At 37.9% G+C, this 19,833-nt stretch overlaps 1 protein-coding gene across 1 annotated transcript; it reads right to left on the reverse strand.

Annotated features, from left to right (window-relative positions):
- Nucleotides 1–4,772: 4,772 nt before the first annotated feature.
- LOC126482395 (mannose-1-phosphate guanyltransferase beta) lies at nucleotides 4,773–14,055 on the reverse strand. Its single transcript, XM_050106512.1, has 4 exons — nucleotides 13,753–14,055; nucleotides 12,909–13,634; nucleotides 10,978–11,246; nucleotides 4,773–5,880 (listed from the first exon to the last, which is right to left on the reverse strand). The coding sequence occupies exons 2-4, from the start codon at nucleotides 13,615–13,617 to the stop codon at nucleotides 5,749–5,751; spliced, it is 1,110 nt and encodes a 369-aa protein (XP_049962469.1). The 5' UTR covers nucleotides 13,618–13,634; nucleotides 13,753–14,055; the 3' UTR covers nucleotides 4,773–5,748.
- Between the last annotated feature and the right edge of the window lie 5,778 nt (nucleotides 14,056–19,833).

Genomic DNA, 19,833 nt, shown 5'->3' on the forward strand with positions numbered 1-19,833 from the left:
CTCCTTTTTCTAAAACACTGAAATTACAGATATAAGAGAACCATTTGTACAAATGTCTAAGTGAAGTGGAGTCAGATTCAGTAAAGAGATGGTGCATATTATTATTTGAGTTCATAACACTATGTTACGATTTATCAATGTGCATTTAGAAATTTTTACATTGTTCAGATAATATAGGTTCAAGTTTGGTGACAAAGTAGCTGGTGCATGTGTATGACAGGATACATGGGGAGAAAGTGGTCCTAATAGAGAGATAAGAAGTATTTACGGGAGAGGATGAACAATTTAGAATGTGCAGAAGTTACAGTGGCAATATATAACCCTCTAATCAAATTTACGGCATCAGCACTAAGTAAAATACATCATCAATGGAATCTATGGACTATCGCAGACTACACTGTGCCCATACGTGGTTAGACAGACCAGTTGTCTACAAGGGGAAGTAGATGATTCTGAGACAATTAGTGTCGTATAAGACACAAATATCAGGAAATACTGCAAAAATAGATGAGAAATGTTGAATGTCACCAGATGATACACCTTGTCGTATGTGTAATGGTTAGCCTGGACGTGAAGGGATGATTGAGCTACGCAATACTTGCATTCCAGCAAGAGATGCAAATTTTGAACACTTTTGGAAATGTGATTTGTTGTGAACTTAGATGTTACAAAATTATTGTCCTCACTATAACCAAGAAAAGCTGTTCTTATTTTGTGTTTCTTTTCTTTTGACACTTCTTTTCTATTTACATACATTATTTACAGAATGCAAGAATGGAACTCTAAGCTCCACACACTAAAGTTGCGCATGTGAACCAGAAGGTACACCAACGTGAATACATGACCTGGTTTGGGATGATCAGGTGAGACCCACCAATAAGCTCAACCACTACATGTGCAGCGAGGTACATCATTCAGTGACGTCACATGTTCCAACACTTCTTATCAATTTTTCAGGTATTTCCCGGCATTTGTGACGCCATGAGTCTCATATTGACTTACTCATATTGGCTTTAATTACATCGCTTTGTAAACATTAATAAGAATCACCCAGTATACTGTTCATGTATGAAGGTTATCTATAGTTTGTGATCACTGCCTTCTTGGTCAAGAGAATCTTGATAGAGCCTGCGCAGAATATGGTGGCCAATGTGACGGGACAAATTTTCATCCAAAGCTCTGGATGTCTTCATTTGTTTCTTCGGAAGGGTATGATGACATCATTTGCCTGTTTTCAGCCGGTCAGTGGCACGCTGCGATAACCGAATCAAGGTGCACGCCATGCAAACTTTCTCAAATGATTTTACAGAAACTATTCGGAAAAAAGAAAATCATTTTTGCATTACGTATAGTTTTGTGTGTCAGCTTTATGATGACATGCATATCATTTCATTAATGGTCGTAGTTCTTGTGATATTTGCACTTAAGAAAGACACTGCATGAAATTCGAACAAGGTTGCAATGAAAAATAGTGGTCACTGTGATTTTGCATTTGATGCATGTTACATAATATGTTGACGAGTGTGAAATTTAGCTAATATATTGAAATTTTCTTTAGACTAGCGAGGACGTCTAAACCTGTTACCAATCTCGAGAAAATTGATCTGATGTAGCAAAGTCATTTGCGATTGTGCATGCCGGTGGATAAGTCAGAATGAAATATCCACAGCATTCCTCATATTTCATAAATGGTTTGAGATATCGAAATGAAATTTTGGCAAATGATAGCAGGCACAGAGGAAGTATTTTGTCATATAGTTATGGAAAACTTCATTATCTACAGTGTTATTCCACTAACTACCGACATTTTCGATGAAAGAATGGAATTTCCTGCATAAGCGCCATTGATAGCTGATGAAATGAGAAATACTGTGGATTTTGGAACAACACAAGTGAAACACCACAGGACACGCTTTTTCATAAGCTACTGACCTTACTTTTCCTCACTTAATGAAATTAATAAACTACCGTTTCAAAATTCTCTCACAGCAGTGTCTGCACAACATGTTAGTGTGGTGACATTATGTAAACGCTGCTGTGTTTTGAAGAAAAGCAATTTTACAGGACAACAAGCTACATGTAGATTTTACTCAAAATTTGCCACTCGTGACAATTACTAATGGTTAACAAGTAAGACGAAAATAAATCGCTGCTTTTGTTGCATTTTCAGTGGAATTCTTTTCAGATACTAACCACACCAGAGGTGACAGTAAACCTTTTTCAGTGGTCCCCATGCAAGTGCGGGCATGGAGGGATTCCACTTAACATTTACAACAAATGTGAGCATAAGCTTCAGTTTAGATTGGCACTTCCCCTCCAGTGCGTGCCTGCAACCCCCACCACTACTGCTCTCTCCAAGTGTGACATGCCGACTAAAGAAGACAGCATGAGCAATAGATTTGATACATAGAAAGGAAAGCAGTACACCAAGTCTGGACAAAAAAAGTTTTAGCAATATGTATCTGGTAACTGTTTTGCAGCATGAGTACTAAAACACCACACAGTTGAAAGTCTAACATAAATATCGGCCTTAATGTTAACAACAGAGGACTAACCGCACAAGCTACAATTCTTACTCTCTGCATTGACAATGACAAGTTATTAGAAGCAGCAACACAACTGATGTCTGAAGAGAAAGATGTGTCTTTAACTTTGAAACAGAACATGTGCCGGATAATGAAGGGTGTTTAAGAACAAGGCCTGATGAAATATAATGAGGAAAACAAACAAGAAAAGTAATGAGTTACCTATTCAGTTGTCAGATGATGTATTAGGTTTGTGTATCTGGTGATTTCCACAGTCAGTTAAGGAAATAAGAAAAATAATTGAATTGGAAAAATGGTGAAAGAGCTTGTACAAGATAATTTTTAAGATATTTAAATCATATGATATTTGGGCAGATGGTGAGACGGGTGGCTGTTACTGAATAATTGTGAAAAAATAGGAGCCTCGAGGGGAAGGGGGGATACTTTTAAGGTACTGACTGAAGAGTGAACTGGGATTGCTTTTAAATGAGATTAGTTAAATGAACCAATAAATAGATTTAAGTGGAAAATAATCAAAGATAAAGCTAGACAACAAATAAATATGCCAATCATGGATACTTGTGTGAGCTACAGAGGTTGATAGCGTCTTTGTAGGAGATGGTTCTTACGACAGACGGATGGAAGAAAGATTAGAGTAATGTCCCATCAACAGCACAGTTATTAAAGACAGAAGAAAAGCTCGGATTACAAAAGGATGGAAAAGGAAATCTGCAATGCCCTATTCAAAGGAACCATCCCAGAATTTGCCTGTGCTGATTTATGGGAATTACAGAAAACCTAAATCTGGCAGGTGAAATAGGTATTTTAACCCTCATACTCTCAAATGCGAGTCTAGTGTGCTAATCACTATGATGGTCTCAAAAGAAGTAGGTGCTCTGAGGAGTGAAAAAGTTGTGTTTTGAGTACACAAACTCCGAAGGAGTGAATGCAGAATGAGTCTGTGAATGAGATAGGCTCATAGAGAAAAGAAGAAAGTCGTCCTACATTTTATTCTTCATTAAATATATCAACCTTGACTCACTTAACCAGAGGATAGGGATACACAGGAAAACAACACATGGAAATTTTGCCTCACAGCAAGTGCTGAATGCTGAGGGGGAGGAGACACGCAGAATTCGCATAAGCTGATGTAGAATCGCATCACACATTTTTGTAGTAGTAGTAGTAGTAGTAGTAGTAGTAGTAGTAGTAGGAGTAGTAGTAATGATAATAATAATAATAATAACACAATCCCTGTCAATGCTTAATAATAATATAATCCCTGCCAATGATCATTTGATTACCACTTACCTAACAGGCTTTCTACCTGTTAGAGACAATGATGTCAATTTTAGGTTTCTTCTAGAAACTTTTCCACCATAGAACCCAATTTGTACAAACCACTCGTTCCAAATCATTACTATATATTGTGCAAAATGATCCATGGAACATGAAACTAACTAACTAATCAATCTTACAACATACATACTATTTGAAAAATTGTAATTGCAACTTATGGCTCAAAAATGAATAAACAGTCTCATGTGTGTCACAGCATAGTAAAGCAGGCAAGAAGCTCTGGGAAGAGAAGTTTAACACTACAATTCAGGTTTTTCTGTCAAGTGAATATTGGTTTAGTACTACTCACTGATAATGGACACGAAAATATAAGGGTCAGTGCAAATCATTAATAAATCAATAATGTATTTTAATATGCTTCCATGCTATTAATGTAAAACAGTCTTTTGGTACAGTGAAGGTTTTTGAACCTATTCAAAAATAAAATTCTTGCAAAGAAAACAAGACACCACAATCACCAAATTTCAACAGAATAATATGCTGTGTTTCCTGAAAAATTGAACTATTGCTACTATTTGGAAGGCAAGTTCACCTACTTCTTAGGACATTCAAAGTACAGTTTAGAAAAGTGTGTTCAATTATACCATATCATAGCTACATTACAAATATTCTACACAAAAAAAGATCTATTGTTCTGTTGGCAAATCTGATTTTTCTATCTTTGGCTGTTAGGTTGAAGATTTTCCTGAAGACCTATAATACTCATTGTTTTAATTATTTCAACCAGATCTTATTGAAGTTCTCATGTGTAAGACCACCAGACATAGGACATTATATTAATAAAATATTTATGGTTTCTATGGAGATGCTACCATATGTGTTCTTAGCAGACAATGATAACATAAACAGTGAAGGTTATATTGGAATTGGTGATTCATATGCAAACACTTTAATGTAAAATATCACTTTATTGTCTCTGCAGGAGACATTTAACAGTTTCAACTGTTTTATGACAAACAGTTGCTTTACAGCAATAGTAGTAAAAGAATAATCTAAAAATATATTGCATCACACAATTAGTTATACAGAATATGCATAAATGGAAAACAACAGATACAGAGCATCTCTGTACGTACAGAAATACATTTCTTTAAAGCTTAAATAATAAACCCTTGAATGAACATCCAAAAACCTCTGAGGTAAGATAGTCTGTCAATTTGAAGTCATAAAATCCCTTGTCACAATGCTAAAAGAATGTGCACTTCAGACGTAGTTTTTTTTTTCTTTTTCATAATTGTATTTTGGTGTGAAGCTCCAGTTAGCTTGAACCATTTGAGTTTTCATTTAATATTTTATTGTTAAGGAGAATCCTATCACGACACACTGCTCTTTTGGACAAATGTGTCCTATGGAAAGAATAAAAGCCCAGCAAGACATCTTGCAATAATGTGTTCTCAGAACAAATTAAAATCTAATTTGTACAACGAATAAATAGAATACAGTTTTCTGAAATGCACAGTAACAACAAATGTTTTTGCAACTTTTTTATATTCAAACAAAATAATTAACATAGATAGTTCATTTATTATATAACTCTGTTTATGCCAATTAGTATAAATGTGCCTCTCATGGAAGAGTATCATTTTAACTGTCACTAAAGGGTTTCAGTCACAAAATTAAAATATAAATATCTTGCTTACAATGATACTTTGTACCCACATCATAGAATTCTTTGAGCCTCATTTCTGAGCTCTACATACACAGTATGGTACACCAGTCACAAGCTATTTGTACTGAGGAGTTTAAGCACTCCACAGCTCATTTAAAAAGAAACTGGAATTTTGGCTTATTCTGTATAGTAATTATCCAATGGAATGAGGTTTCATAGTACTTTATAGGTACATGAAAACAAACCACAATGTAATCACATTATAATTTGTGGCTCAGGCACTGAGCTTGCAATGGACTTGTGAGGCAATACTTGCCCACCATTTACATAAAGTTCATCCTTCACTATTACATCTTCACCAAGAACTGTAGTATTCTCCATTCTTACCTGAAATCATAAAAAAACACTTAATAATTTCACAAAGTATGGGGCCACGCAAGTGATTTGTGCGTGCCTCTCTCCCACTCCCCAGACACACTCAAACACTTACACGCATTGAGGGGGCAGAGGGGCAACTGTTCAACACCAATACAATGTAATACATAGATAACCTTTCTCATATCATTTTTTAAATTTTAAAATGCGAAAATACTTCTCACAATATGAAACTAAAATATAATAAATTGGTATTATGAGCTTGAATGAGACACACTGCTGTTTTACCATTGATTGTGTCCGTCCTAAGAATAGTTATAATACTTGTTCATTCGGCAGTACAATATAATATTTCAGTCCTGAAGTGTCATAATTTTCCTGCTTCCAATAAAATGATAAGCAGAATGAGATTTTCACTCTGCAGCGGAGTGTGCGCTGATATGAAACTTCCTGGCAGATTAAAACTGTGTGCCTGACCGAGACTCGAACTCGAGTTCGAGTCTCGGTCGGGCACACAGTTTTAATCTGCCAGGAAGTTTCAAATGATAAGCAGTTCATAGCACATTAACTCATTTAGTTTTGGCAGCTTGAAATTACTGTTTGATTGTTTCACTAGTAGCAAAAATGTCATTACATCTTAAAAATTGTTCTATGGGTTAGCACATATTTAAAATACTACCTTCCCACACTCAACACACAGTGAACACAAGCAGAGTGCCTATAGGGTTTATTTATGCAAACCACATCTAGCACTAATAATATTCTCAATTAGATAAATTGGAAGGACTTTTATCTATCTTAAAGAGTACTAATATGTAATTTTCAATTTAAATCTGTGTATCTGGGACTGCCACGACCTCCAAAAGATTAAGAAATTTTGTCAGGCACCTACAAACAGCTATAGAGAGGCAATCCACAACCACATGTTTTGGATGATAATTTGACAGCTCCCTGCACACGCAATCTATGAACAGCCTACAATACATTCTGTACTATCCAAGTTGAGTGCTATTCAAATAATGCTGCACAGCATAATCTGGGTCTCTACTAGTCCAGTGTACATGTACATAGAACATCTCACTCAATGGAGAAGACCTATCTGTGCAGTCGCTTTGATTCTGGCTAAAGTCTAGATCAGGGCAAGCAGCAGTCATGGCAGTACCTACCTACTTCTTATAGGTCAGCAATGCATAAATTTGCATAGCCAATAGGACAATTCTTTGACATAGTGCCGAAATTGAAACCACTGTCAGTGTATTAGTGAGTTTTGAAAGAGAGATTTTGTTATTAAGGCAGCAAGTACTATAAAGTGGACTGATTTAAGTAAATACTATAGGAGAAGACAGATTGCTACTTACCATAAAGAAGACAAGCAAAGTTGCAGACAGGCCCAATTAAAATACACTTATATAAAGCTTTTGGTCACAGTCTTCATCAGGGGAAACCCCCCCCCCCCCCCCCACACACACACACACACACACACACTGCCAAATCCAGCATCCCGGGCCAAAATGCAACATCATGTGGGATGCAAGCAGCAATCTGGAGGGGGCAGCAAGGGAATAGTGGTGCACGGGTGGGGAGAGAGACTAACTCTTTCCAGTGGAGTGTGCAGGGACTAGATTGCCCCAACAGGCACAGCCTCAGGAGGTTGTGCGGCAGGGAGGTGGTGGTGGTGGTGTGTGTGTGTGTGTGTGTGTGTGTGTGTGTGTGTGTGTGTGTGTGTGGAGGGGGGGGGGTGAAAAAGGGGAGCTAGGAACAACGAGCAGATGTGGTTGGCAGAGGGCAAATAAACAGGTTGGGAGATCACAATGGGGATGAGAGGATAGGATGGGGGGGGGGGGGGTGAGGTGGGGGGGGGGGGGGGGGTGGAAACTATTGCATGGAGGGTGTGGGCATTGTATGTTGCCATAGGCCAGGATAATTACAAGAGTGGAGAATGTGTTGCACGAATAAGTCCCATCTGCGCAGTTCAGAATAGCTGATGGTGGAGGGAAGGATCCAGATGGCTCGGGTAGTGAAGCAGCCATTGAAATTGGCAAGGGATTGGGATTGGGAATGGCACAGGGTTGCACCAAGATGTTGCAGAGGTTGGGTGGCTGATGGAAAACCACCAGATAGGATGTCCCTCGTTTCAGGGCATGACGATAGGTAACCAAAGCCCTGGCGAAGGATGTGGTTCAGTTGTTCCAGTCCGGGGTGGTACTGGATGATGAAGGGGCTGGATGTGGTGGGAGGATTGGGGGTGTGACAGGAAATGGCATAGGAGATTGGTTGGTGGATTAAGTCTAGGGGATCGTACCTGTCCGTGAAGGCCTTAGCGAGACCCTCATCATACTGAGCAAGAGAATTTTTGCCCCTGATGACGTCATCGATTGGTGCATATCTCCTGGATTAATTGCAGAGACACAAAAATGTAGCAAATTTGGTAATTAAAACTACTACATAATTGATCTGTGCAAGCACACTGATTAAGTGGATTAATGTTTTTTAGTTAAATCATGGGAGAAGGTAGGTGGATCAATGTTTATTAATAACAGTCGCATATTCGATATATTAATAAACACTGATCCATCGACCTCCTCCCATGAATTAATTAAAAAACACTGATCAATTACTCAGTGTGCTCACACAGATTAATTGCATAGCAATATAGAGTAGAGAAATATTTCACTGCTTTTTCGAAAACACTGTATCTTAGGTTGCGATGCTGTCCTTGGTTTGCAGATACTAGCACAGTTTAAATAGCAGTTATTCAAACAAGGAGCAATTGAATTTATAATCCTCATTTACAGCAATGTTTCGCCCTTTCTTCAGAATGTATTACTTCAAAACAAACAGCTGACACACCTTCCGTTGTTTCCATTATACCTCACAACAAGTGCTGACAACATTCCTGCACGAAACACATAAGTACACCCCTGGCCCTATTCTAGATTCCTGTGAGTCCCACAGCAGCTACATCTACACTCCTCAAAATCACTTTATGATGTGCTGCAGATGGTCCTTATGGTCCTTTGAGTATTACATTAAACTCTCGCTAATATGGCCCTCAGTAGTCCGGCCTCTCAGCAATCAGGCCAACATGCAGCCTCTAGTCAATCAAGCAGAAATGACGCATACAATAAATAATTCTTGTGTGCAACAATATTCTTAGTTAATAACAACGTTCAACAACGCTATACAGGTCTGAAATTGTGGCTTTCCATATGGTTCAGTATCATGGCTTCTCAAAGGAAACACGTTATGCTAGACCCTCAAGCAGAAGTCCGAAACTCAAGCTAAACCAAGAGTCTTTGCAGAAAGCCACTGCTCTTGAGTACACTGTCAGACGAGCAACTATTTATGACCGCACTTAAACAGATAGAGAGATAACCATAAGAGTACAGGGAAGTTATGATGAAACTGATGAACAAGAGGGCACAGGAGGAGAGAAAATTAAGATGCCACATGTGTGCTGGTGCTGAAGCTGTAGACATCTTCCTGGAGTACATTATCCAACAATTAGAAACATGGAGTACCAATGTCATGGTTGTATAGTCATTGTGTGATAAAAAATACTGCGTAATTTAGGACATGTTTCATAACTATTCTCAACTACTACTGAAAAATCCAGGATGGACTACTGGCCGTAAGCTTTATTTGTGACAGTGTTTTTGTTGCGCCTATCTGTGACTCTGCATCTCCGCTATATGGTGAGTAGCAATTTTCCTTTCCTCAGTACATTCTATACTACTACAATATATATATATACACGCTAAAAGACTAAGTTTTCTATTAAAATGAATGTATCTTTAGATTTTAAGTGATGTACCCATATGTGCAAGGAATAGCCGGATTAGCAAGAGTCTAGTATACTATCATTTTCGCCTTGCCTGCTCCATTCGCAAGAGGTGAACACTACTAATGTTAGGTCTACATCTGTGCTCAAATTTGTTTGTTTTTCCCCTTATCACCATTTCAGGAAAAGTATTTGGGATGAAGTTACATGTTTGCCACCTCATCTTGGAATTTTAACAGCAAACTTCTCCATATATGCCCAATCCTCCTTTTGCAGTGTATGCCACTAGATTTTAATGAGAACCTCCATATGCCCTTATGCTAACTAAATCAACCTGTGAGAAACTGTGTACTTTTTTTTTTTTTTGGGAGGGGGGGGGCTTCTCCATGCGTTTATTAATTCTTAATTCTATCGGATACAGGTTCCCAGCTGACAACGAATATTCAACAATTAGACAAATCACAGGTTGGAAAGCTAGCTCATCCAAGAGTTCATTTCACTTCCTTCAGGTTCTTCCAAAGATCTGTCAATATGGCACCTGGTTTCCCCACAACCAGCTGTGTCTGATCATTCCACTTTAGATTACTTCAGATATTATTCATAAATATTTTACAATTGTTAATGCCTCCAGTGTTTGTTCACTAATTGTGTAATAAAACAACAATTTACCACTCCTTGTCCACAATATATTACATTTATTTATTTTGAGGATCAACACAGGCAGTGCACGCTAGAAGTACTGATCCTATGCAGGTCTTCATATATTTCCCCTATAATTGTCAGGCGATTTCAATTTGTTGTATGTAACAGAACCAACTGCAAACAATCTCACTGCACTTCTGATGTTAGTCATCCTATCACTTAAATATATCAAACGGTAATGGGCCTGCTTGTAGTGAGCCCCAAGTTATTTTTATTCCATACAGTTTCATCCCATTAAGAACAATGTATTAAGCTGTTTGTATTGAAACATCCTGAATGCAGTTTCAAAGCTGATTCATTATCCAGTAAGTTTGTATTTATTCATCACCTGACATTGTGGAGATGTGTCAAATACCTTCCTGGAGACCAAGAGTACACCAGTATGCACATCTGCCTGACTGTCCTAACTAAGTAATAAATGTGTAATCACAGTACTCATTTGCCAGTTTTAAAATGTGGAATAACTGTTTGAGCATAACAACTCAAAATTATCCAAAAAGTTTATTTTGTACATTATCACAAATCCCATTCAACATTAACATCTAGTATATTAAACATCCACCACAATATTCAGTCAAAATGCACAGTACCTGTTGGATAACTTACGAATTGATAGTTACACTTACCCACTGACCAACAACGCTGCGCCACCCAACGATGCAACCATCCAGCCATGAATGAGATCGAACTGTTGCACCACGAAGAATAGTTGACCGTTTTACACATACACCATCCTCCAACACAACTCCAGGTCCTATGGTTACATTGGGACCTATGCGGCAGCCCTCACCTATTCGCGCACTTGGATCCACTAAGACATTACCTACAGCACCTGGTCCAGAGTAGAGTCGGGTGGGCTCCTTCTGCCGCAAAGAAGTCAAGTAGAGGCACATTCCTTAACAAGAAAAATAAAATGAGTTCAATTTTATGAACACAGTTACACACATGTGGAGGAATGTAAATATGGAAGGGGTGAAGGAGGGGAGGGGGGAATTGATGTGGAAAGAGGTAAGAAGGGTAGGTGTTCACATCTGTCAAGCTCTTGAGGAGAGCGAACAACCACCTTCTTTGCAACTTTTTCTCTCTCTTCTATCACCAAACCAGGAAAATGTCCCAAATGACCGTAAATATACAATGTGAGTTATGTAGCAGGATCCTTGGTCGATAAACTGCAATTTCTTAGAAATCTTCCACTATTTTTTGATCTTTCACATGTCCATCCAACCAATTTATGTAGTTGTTTCATCTTCATGTTTTCTATAAAGATACACTTAGATAATAGGCAGTTGTGACAAATTACAGTAACCATGAGGACTAACAATAAGGAACTTCCTGGCGGATTTAAAGTGTTTGCTGAACAGGGACTCAAAGCAGGACCCTTGCTTTCAAGGGAAATGCTCTTACCAACTCAGTTACCCACCTCAAGAGCTTTAATTCAGCTAATGTCTTTCTCCTAGCTCATTTATTATGAGCATTGTGCAGAAAAGGCAAGGTTTCAGGTTAGAGACAGGTCCAACACAGTCTTGATCTGTCAGAAAGTTTCAAAATAGCCCAGACTCTGCTGCAGATGAAAGATTCACTCTAGAAATATTTAAGACTCCTTGTCTATTTATGTGCATTTCATTACATGATAATAGGAACCAGATAGTCTTCACAGTAAATGTTGAACAGCCTCAGTAGGATACAGAGGAATTTTTGAAACGAGCCATGGGGTTTGACCTGTGACACTGGAAACATGCGACAGCTATCCCCCATCCCAGCAGGCTAGGCTATAAACGTTGTTAGTACAAAAATTTCAAAGGCTCTCAACAATTACAAGTTCTTTTTGTATTATAAGAAGTCGGAAGTATGCATATTTTTAAATCGTAGTACATTTATCAATGCAGTTAATCAAGTTCACAGTATGTATGATAACAGTAGCATGGAGGAAGCAGAGAGATGAGCACACACTTCCTTTTAAAGGACATCATTGTTGACTTTGAAATTCACTTTAATTGCAAACACTGTCACTTCAGCCTTTGTGTAATGTTCAAGTAGAAAGTTATATGAACTGGACCTCCATATGCAAAAAAAATTGTTGGATATTTCTATTATTATTATTATTGCTTCCCTTTTAATGTTCCCAAAAACCCTTTATGAGTAGCACTAATACTTTCATTTTCTATAATTTTTAAATTGTCCTCCCAAAAATGATTGAATCGTTCACTTTACCCCATGTCTCATATGTTCAAATTCTTCCTTTTCCTAATATAACCACCTCTCTGACTCATTCTACCAATTCAAACAAACCTTTATCTTTCAATAATGAACTGTTGCTGTGGAGTGTGTACCAAGCCAACAGTTAACTCACTGTTATATTAGTTCCCACAAAACAAAAACGGATTGGATGGTAACTCAAAATGACTTAATTAGTCAACTCAGTTTCTAAAATATGGTAAAATGACACAAGAAATATGGCAGAAATTATTTATTTATGAGCCAATAAAATGGCTGGATCGAAAAATAAGTTTGAAATCACAGCCACAACAATAAGGACCACTGCATCTCAGTGACTTACCTGTGAGAAAGTCTTTAGGCTGACCAACATCCATCCAAAATCCTTGTAGCTCCATTGCATACAACTGGCCTTCTTTTGCCATGTCAGGAAAAACTTCTTTCTCTATGCTTGTTGGGCGTAACTGAATACGTCTCAGGACTGATGGATTTAATATATACATCCCAGCATTGATTTTATTCGATACAAATTCTTGAGGTTTTTCTATAAAACTGTCGATTCGGCCTTGTTCGCCATAGACTACAACACCATACTTGGATGGTTCCTCTACCTTTGTTACAATTATGGTACCTTCTTTACCATGATTTTTATGAAACATTACCAGGTCTTTAAACGGAAAATCACATATAATGTCAGAGTTTAGGACAAAAAATGGTTCATTGCTAGTAGTTAGAATGTCTTTGGCCAGTGCAAGTGGCCCAGCAGTACCCAACGGTTCAGTTTCATGGGAAAATACTAGGCTTACACCTAATTTTTTCGCTTCTTCACTCAGTTCCTGTTCCATCTGTTCAGCGCGGTACGATACCGCCAAGACGATTTCCGACACTCCAGCTTCGACTAATGCTTCTATCTGATGCAATAGCATAGGTTTGTTGGCGAACTCCACTAATGGTTTGGGGCGACTTAAAGTAAGAGGCCTTAGTCGCGTCCCATAGCCTCCAACCAATATCAGGGCTTTCATGTCGTCTATGTTACTTTCCTTCGCGGGCATTTCAGGCACAGCTAATCCTGCAATTAAAGTAAATTCTTTTTACGATCACAATGTATTCAAAAGAACTCTCATTTTGTTGAAAGTTTTACATGAAATTCTTGTATTTATTCATCACAACAAATAAGATATACTTACTGTTTTCTCGTAAACAAGCGCTCGTTGACAACCGCACCGCCTTATCTCGCTCTCGGTGCGCCACGTATTCATTGCGGATTTGTACTGACGTCGATATTTCTTAGCAAACATTTTACTTGACACGTGTAAATAATAAGTCACAAAAGAGCTGTCTTAGCAACTTTCACAAAAGTTATCACACTGCCAGCACAGCACTTATCTCAACTAGACATACGCTCCTTTGCGTCGTACACACCCCAAAAAACAACATTGACAGCTAAATTCCGAGAAACACCAATAACACAGCACTTAAAACAAACCAAAGAATTTCGCAATGTGACAATGCCATGAAGATGTCAATGCGGCTGGTAAACTATCTGTGACAGAGAAGTTCATTCTGTTTACTTCATCAGTGTTAAGATATTATAATTATTCGACGTCTGTAGATTATGAGGCAAAATCTAGATTGGAAATTTTTCTAAATGCTCATCTCATCAACTATATAAGCTGATATGAATTGGCTGTGAGTAAGGTCGATTAAATGTCAGTTAACAGTGGTCGTCACATTACGGTAAGTCAATTCGCCACTACCGAACGGCGAAAGTGATCTTACGAGCTACAATCTGCGATACAAAAAGTTAGAGTATTGTATCGAAATTGGGGAAATAAAAACGACAGACTTTATTAATGTACAAAGCAAACTCCTTAACATGGGTTCTTCAATAATTTTGTGTGGCGAAGTGTTGAGAAGTGGAACAACTTTCAAAACAATCTAGAGAAAATACATACGAACAAACATCAAAAAATATTTTTAAGAGAATAAATACAGCCTGCTTATACATTAACTTTAGGTTTTTGTTCCTTACGTAAGTAATAACATAAACAATTGTATCTTTGTCCTTCATTACAGATGTCTTCTCACTTAAAATGATAATTAATGAAAATTTCATTCTCAAATGATGTTTTCATTTATGTACAGTGTGAGTGTCAGTTCTGTCCTCTTACTGTAAAGCCTAAATAGTTTATCGCTTTCAAGCATCTGACCTCGTTTGTTAAAGAACACTCAATGAAAAAAAGAAACAAAATCCACTACTACAAATTGAGTGAGTTCGGCGAAAAAAGGTTGACATCTGATTTTAGCAGATGACGACAGTCTCAAAACTTCCTTCTCGAGAAACCTTGACTGACATGAGTGGTGTCACCTTTCGTTGAAGGCCTGTGTGAGCGCCGCTATTTGAACTGCATCGTGGAATGTTTCGATGTGACATGCATCACATGACGTCCAATGTGAGTAGGCCTTAATACTGATTGTCAAGGGAAACTAGTGTCTAGCCACTGACGTGCAACAACGGCCCCAGACCTGCAAAGTGAACCGAGCTTTGAGCAGGACATTTGTGGCGCATAATATGAAGTCAGCCTGACCTTTCTAGCCGAGCACTACTCTGTATTGTCATTGAAAGAACGTGTAAACACATTTAAAGTAAGTGGATTTGCAAAAGAAATGTGTTTTACTTACTTTATTAATAAATCATTTCAAAATTGTGATGTGTAAAGCCTGTTCTTCTTGTACGTCATTAACATTTAAGCTGCTACATATCATTCTTACTATTGTAACTAGCAGAACATTCAACTTTTAAGAAACAGAAAAAACGTAGCACTTTTTGTCAGAGAGCTAGGCTTAATTTAACTTCTTGATAAGAAGTAACTTCTTTCTCTTGAATCAGATTTCTCACTATATTATACACTTAAACTTTCCTCTTCTATGATTTAATTTTTAAAATACTCTTCGTGTAATATACTGTACTGGATACACAATTGATGCACAGCTGAAAGGTTTTGTTAATAATGTTGTTGTTGTTGTGGTCTTCAGTCCTGAGACTCGTTTGATGCAGCTCTCCATGCTATTCTATCCTGTGCAGTACCTACTGCAGCCTATATCTTTCTGAATCTGCTTAGTGTACTCATCTCTTGGTCTCCCTCTACGATTTTTAACCCTCCACGTTGCCCTCCAATACTAAATTGGTGATCCCTTGATGCCTCAGAACATGTCCTACCAACCGATCCCTTCTTCTAGTCAAGTTGTGCCACAGACTCCTCTTCTCCACAATTCTATTCAATACCTCCTCATTAGTTATGTGATCTACCCATCTAATCTTCAGCATTCTTCTGTAGCACCACATTTCGAAAGCTTCTATTCTCTTCTTGTCTACACTATTTATCGTCCATGTTTCAATTCCATACATGGCTACACTCCATACAAATACTTTCAGAAACGACTTCCTGAACTTAATCAATACTCGATGTTAACAAATTTCTCTTCTTCAGAAACGCTTTCCTTGCCATTGCCAGTCTACATTTTATATCCTCTCTACTTCGACCATCATAAGTTATTTTGCTCCCCAAATAGCAAAACTCCTTTACTACTTTAAGTGTCTCATTTCCTAATCTAATTCCCTCAGCATCACCCGATTTAATTCGACTACATTCCATTATCCTCGTTTTGCTTTTGTTGATGTCCATCTTATACCCTCCTTTCAAGACACTGTCCATTCCATTCAACTGCTCTTCCAAGTCCTTTGCTGTCTCTGACAGAATTACAGTGTCATCGGCAAACCTCAAAGTTTTTATTTCTTCTCCATGTATTTTAATACCTACTCCGAAATTTTCTTTTGTTTCCTTTACTGCTTGCTCAATATACAGATTGAATAGTATTGGGGAGAGGCTACAAACCTGTCTCACTCCCTTTCCAACCACTGCTTCCCTTTCATGTCCCTCGACTCTTATAACTGCCCTCTGCTTTCTGTGCAAATTGTAAATAGCCTTTCGCTCCCTGTATTTTACTCCTGCCACCTTCAGAATTTGAAAGAGAGTATTCAAGTCAACATTGTCAAAAGCTTTCTCTAAGTCTACAAATGCTAGAAACGTAGGTTTGCCTTTCCTTAATCTAGCTTCTAAGATAAGCCGTAGGGTCAGTATTGCCTCACGTGTTCCAATATTTCTACGGAATCCAAACTGATCTTCCCCTAGGTCGGCTTCTACTAGTTTTTCCATTCGTCTGTAAAGAATTCGCGTTAGTATTTTGCAGCCGTGATAGTGCAACTGATAGTTCGGTAATTTTCACATCTGTCAACACCTGCTTTCTTTGGGATAGGAATTATTATATTCTTCTTGAAGTCTGAGGGTATTTCGCCTGTATCATACATCTTGCTCACCAGATGGTAGAGTTTGGTCAGGACTGGCTCTCCCAAGGCCGTCAGTAGTTCCAATGGAATGTTGTCTACTCCCGGGGCCTTGTTTTGACTCAGATCTTTCAATGATCTGTCAAACTCTTCATGCAGTATCATATCTCCCATTTCATCTTCATCTACATCCTCTTTCATTTCCATAATATTGTCCTCAAGAACATCGCCTCTGTATAGACCCTCTATATACTCCTTCCACCTTCTGCTTTCCCTTCTTTGCTTAGAACTGGGTTTCCACCTGAGCTCGTGATATTAATACAAGTGGCTCTCTTTTCTCCAAAGGTCTCTTTAATTTTCCTGTAGGCAGTATCTATCTTACCCCTGGTGAGATAAGCCTCTACATCCTTACATTTGTCCTCTAGCCATCGCTGCTTAGCCATTTTGCACTTCCTGTCGATCTCATTTTTTAGATGTTTTTTATTGTCTCCTTTCATAAATTAAAGTCAGTATCTCTCCTGTTACCCAAGGATTTCTACTATCCCTCGTCTTTTTACCTACTTGATCCTCTGCTGCTGTTAATAATAACAAACTTTATTCATAAGTATGCAATCTCTCCTGCTTAAAGTTTTAGTCCATCCTTCAGAACTTGTAAAGGGTCCTGCACACTTTCAAATTTAGTGAAAGTACCAGTTTGTCAAAACTTCATTATACTGAAGTGATCTCACACCATTAATAATATTGACACAAATAGTCAGTTGACAGCACGATTTTACAAAGCTAAGATGTTGAAAACCCAATAGAAAGCATGCACTGAGGATGTATCAGCTATAGTTTGCAAGCAATATAAGACAGCAAAAAAAGAGGAAACAGTTCCGAAATGGTTGAAAAAAAAGAGCGACTGGACACACGCTATCTTACTGACAATCAGAACCATGCACCCAAAATATTTCTTTTTTTTCCAATAAGTTCTGCACCACACTGGTACAACAAGTTATTAATGTTGAAATCAGATAAAAGAGAGAAGCAAGATACAGTAATGAGAGAGACAATCGCTGTCAATAAGAGATTAGGAGCAATTTTGATATTTCTGGCGACATGTTTGTCATTCGATTGCTCAAAGTGTAATTTTTCGAAATGGAAGGGTTTTTCCAACCTGTTACGTAATTCACCAACCTATACAATACTAAAGTAAGCAGTGTCATAGAGAATCCTCCATTGACCATCGTAAAATGATATATACAATGAACCCTCACATGGGTCTATTAAAATTGTTTTATATTAAAAGCCCAGATGAAAAATTGAATCTGAGGTCTGATATGAACAAACTCAAATTGAAAACAAACAGTGAAACAGTGCACAATAACGCCATGTAGCTGATATGTCAACATCTGAATGGAGAACATTGTCAAACTGTCAATATTTGACCTCACACATTCAGTATGTATTGACAATATTGAGAAATTTTGAAGACATTACTGCTCATCAATATTTCTAATATAGACAGTACATCAATACACATCCTCAGACAGTCAGTACATCGACGGTTTGGCAATACTATTGAATGGGTAAGGGCCACTTAAAGTGGGAATGTCATTTTTAGTTTTGTTAGTTATCAATGTGAACATCAGAGAGAGAGAGAGAGGGGGGGGGGGAGGGAGAGAGGAGAGAGAGAGAGAGAACAAGTTATGTTACTGTTAAACAATATTTGATCTTGTTGTGACACTGTCTTTGCCTCTCCACAGTCCGATACATTCTTAGTTGAAGTAAGGTAGGTGATGGATGTATTCAGTAGTGCTGTGTTGACTTGTGATTGTATCTGTTAGATGTTGAAAGATTTATGGTAAAGGGCAGCAAGTATAAATATTATGTATATACTGGAAGGTGAAAAGAATAAACATTTTGAACAACGTATTTTTCTGAAGAGAAGAAGTTTGAGGTAAGACTGCAGCACTATGCAGCTAGTTTGTCAGAATGATTATTGTCAGCTAGTTAACTTAGTTCACTCGCTGAAAGCTGAGAGAAAGACCATCCCACTTCCCTGAGTCATATGTCAACATATCAGCTGGTGAAGCTTTTTGATTTTCGTAGAAAACAATATATCCTTTTTAAAATCATTGTTCACTGTGTTAAGATCAGTGTTATGTGTAAAGATCACACGTAGTTTTAGTGTGACTTTTTGAATACATACTTCATTCTAAAATCGTTGTCTTGGAATGTCATTTCATAGGAATAGTTCATCTCCCCATCCCACTGTTCAAAGAAGGTTTATCATTACACATTACTACATTGCACCATGTGGTATCCAACAGTTTGAATATTGTTCAGAAATTTTATTTAAATGTAAATGTGTAGTAGCCACTGCCTGCTTGCTGTTCGCTGTTGTGCTTTCGAGAAATCTGTAACAGTGTTGTCAAAACATGAGGTAGTGGAAATTTTGATTGTTTTACTTAAGTTGCACATTTAATACTTAATATTCCAAGTTGCATTCAGACCAGTTAGAGTTCAATTCAAATTAGGTTCTGTTTACTCATTGGTTAGCTTACGAGTTTGAGTTGGATAACAGTTTGTGTGTACATACTTTTGGTAATATGTAGAGTTTTTACAGAGTGGGAGGTAAATTTGGGTTAAATTTCAGATAGAAACATATAGTGGGGAACTTACATATTACGAGGTCTATTCAAAAAGAAACTGAACTTCTGAAATTGCGCGGCAACCAGTAGAGAGAGCGCACTGTGTCTACTGAGTGCACAGGTTTGGACAACAAAGTACCATTTGTCTCGTGTTGCTCGGACAATTAGCAAACGAACCATAACCGCTGAAGTAAGCATGTATACAGCCTGCTCGTCGGATTAGTGCAATGAAAGAGCTTGAAGAACAATGTGTATGTGAAATTCTGCTACAAATTTGGAAAAAGTTCACA

Source organism: Schistocerca serialis, chromosome 1 (assembly GCF_023864345.2).
Source record: "Schistocerca serialis cubense isolate TAMUIC-IGC-003099 chromosome 1, iqSchSeri2.2, whole genome shotgun sequence".
Classification (NCBI taxonomy): domain Eukaryota; kingdom Metazoa; phylum Arthropoda; class Insecta; order Orthoptera; family Acrididae; genus Schistocerca; species Schistocerca serialis.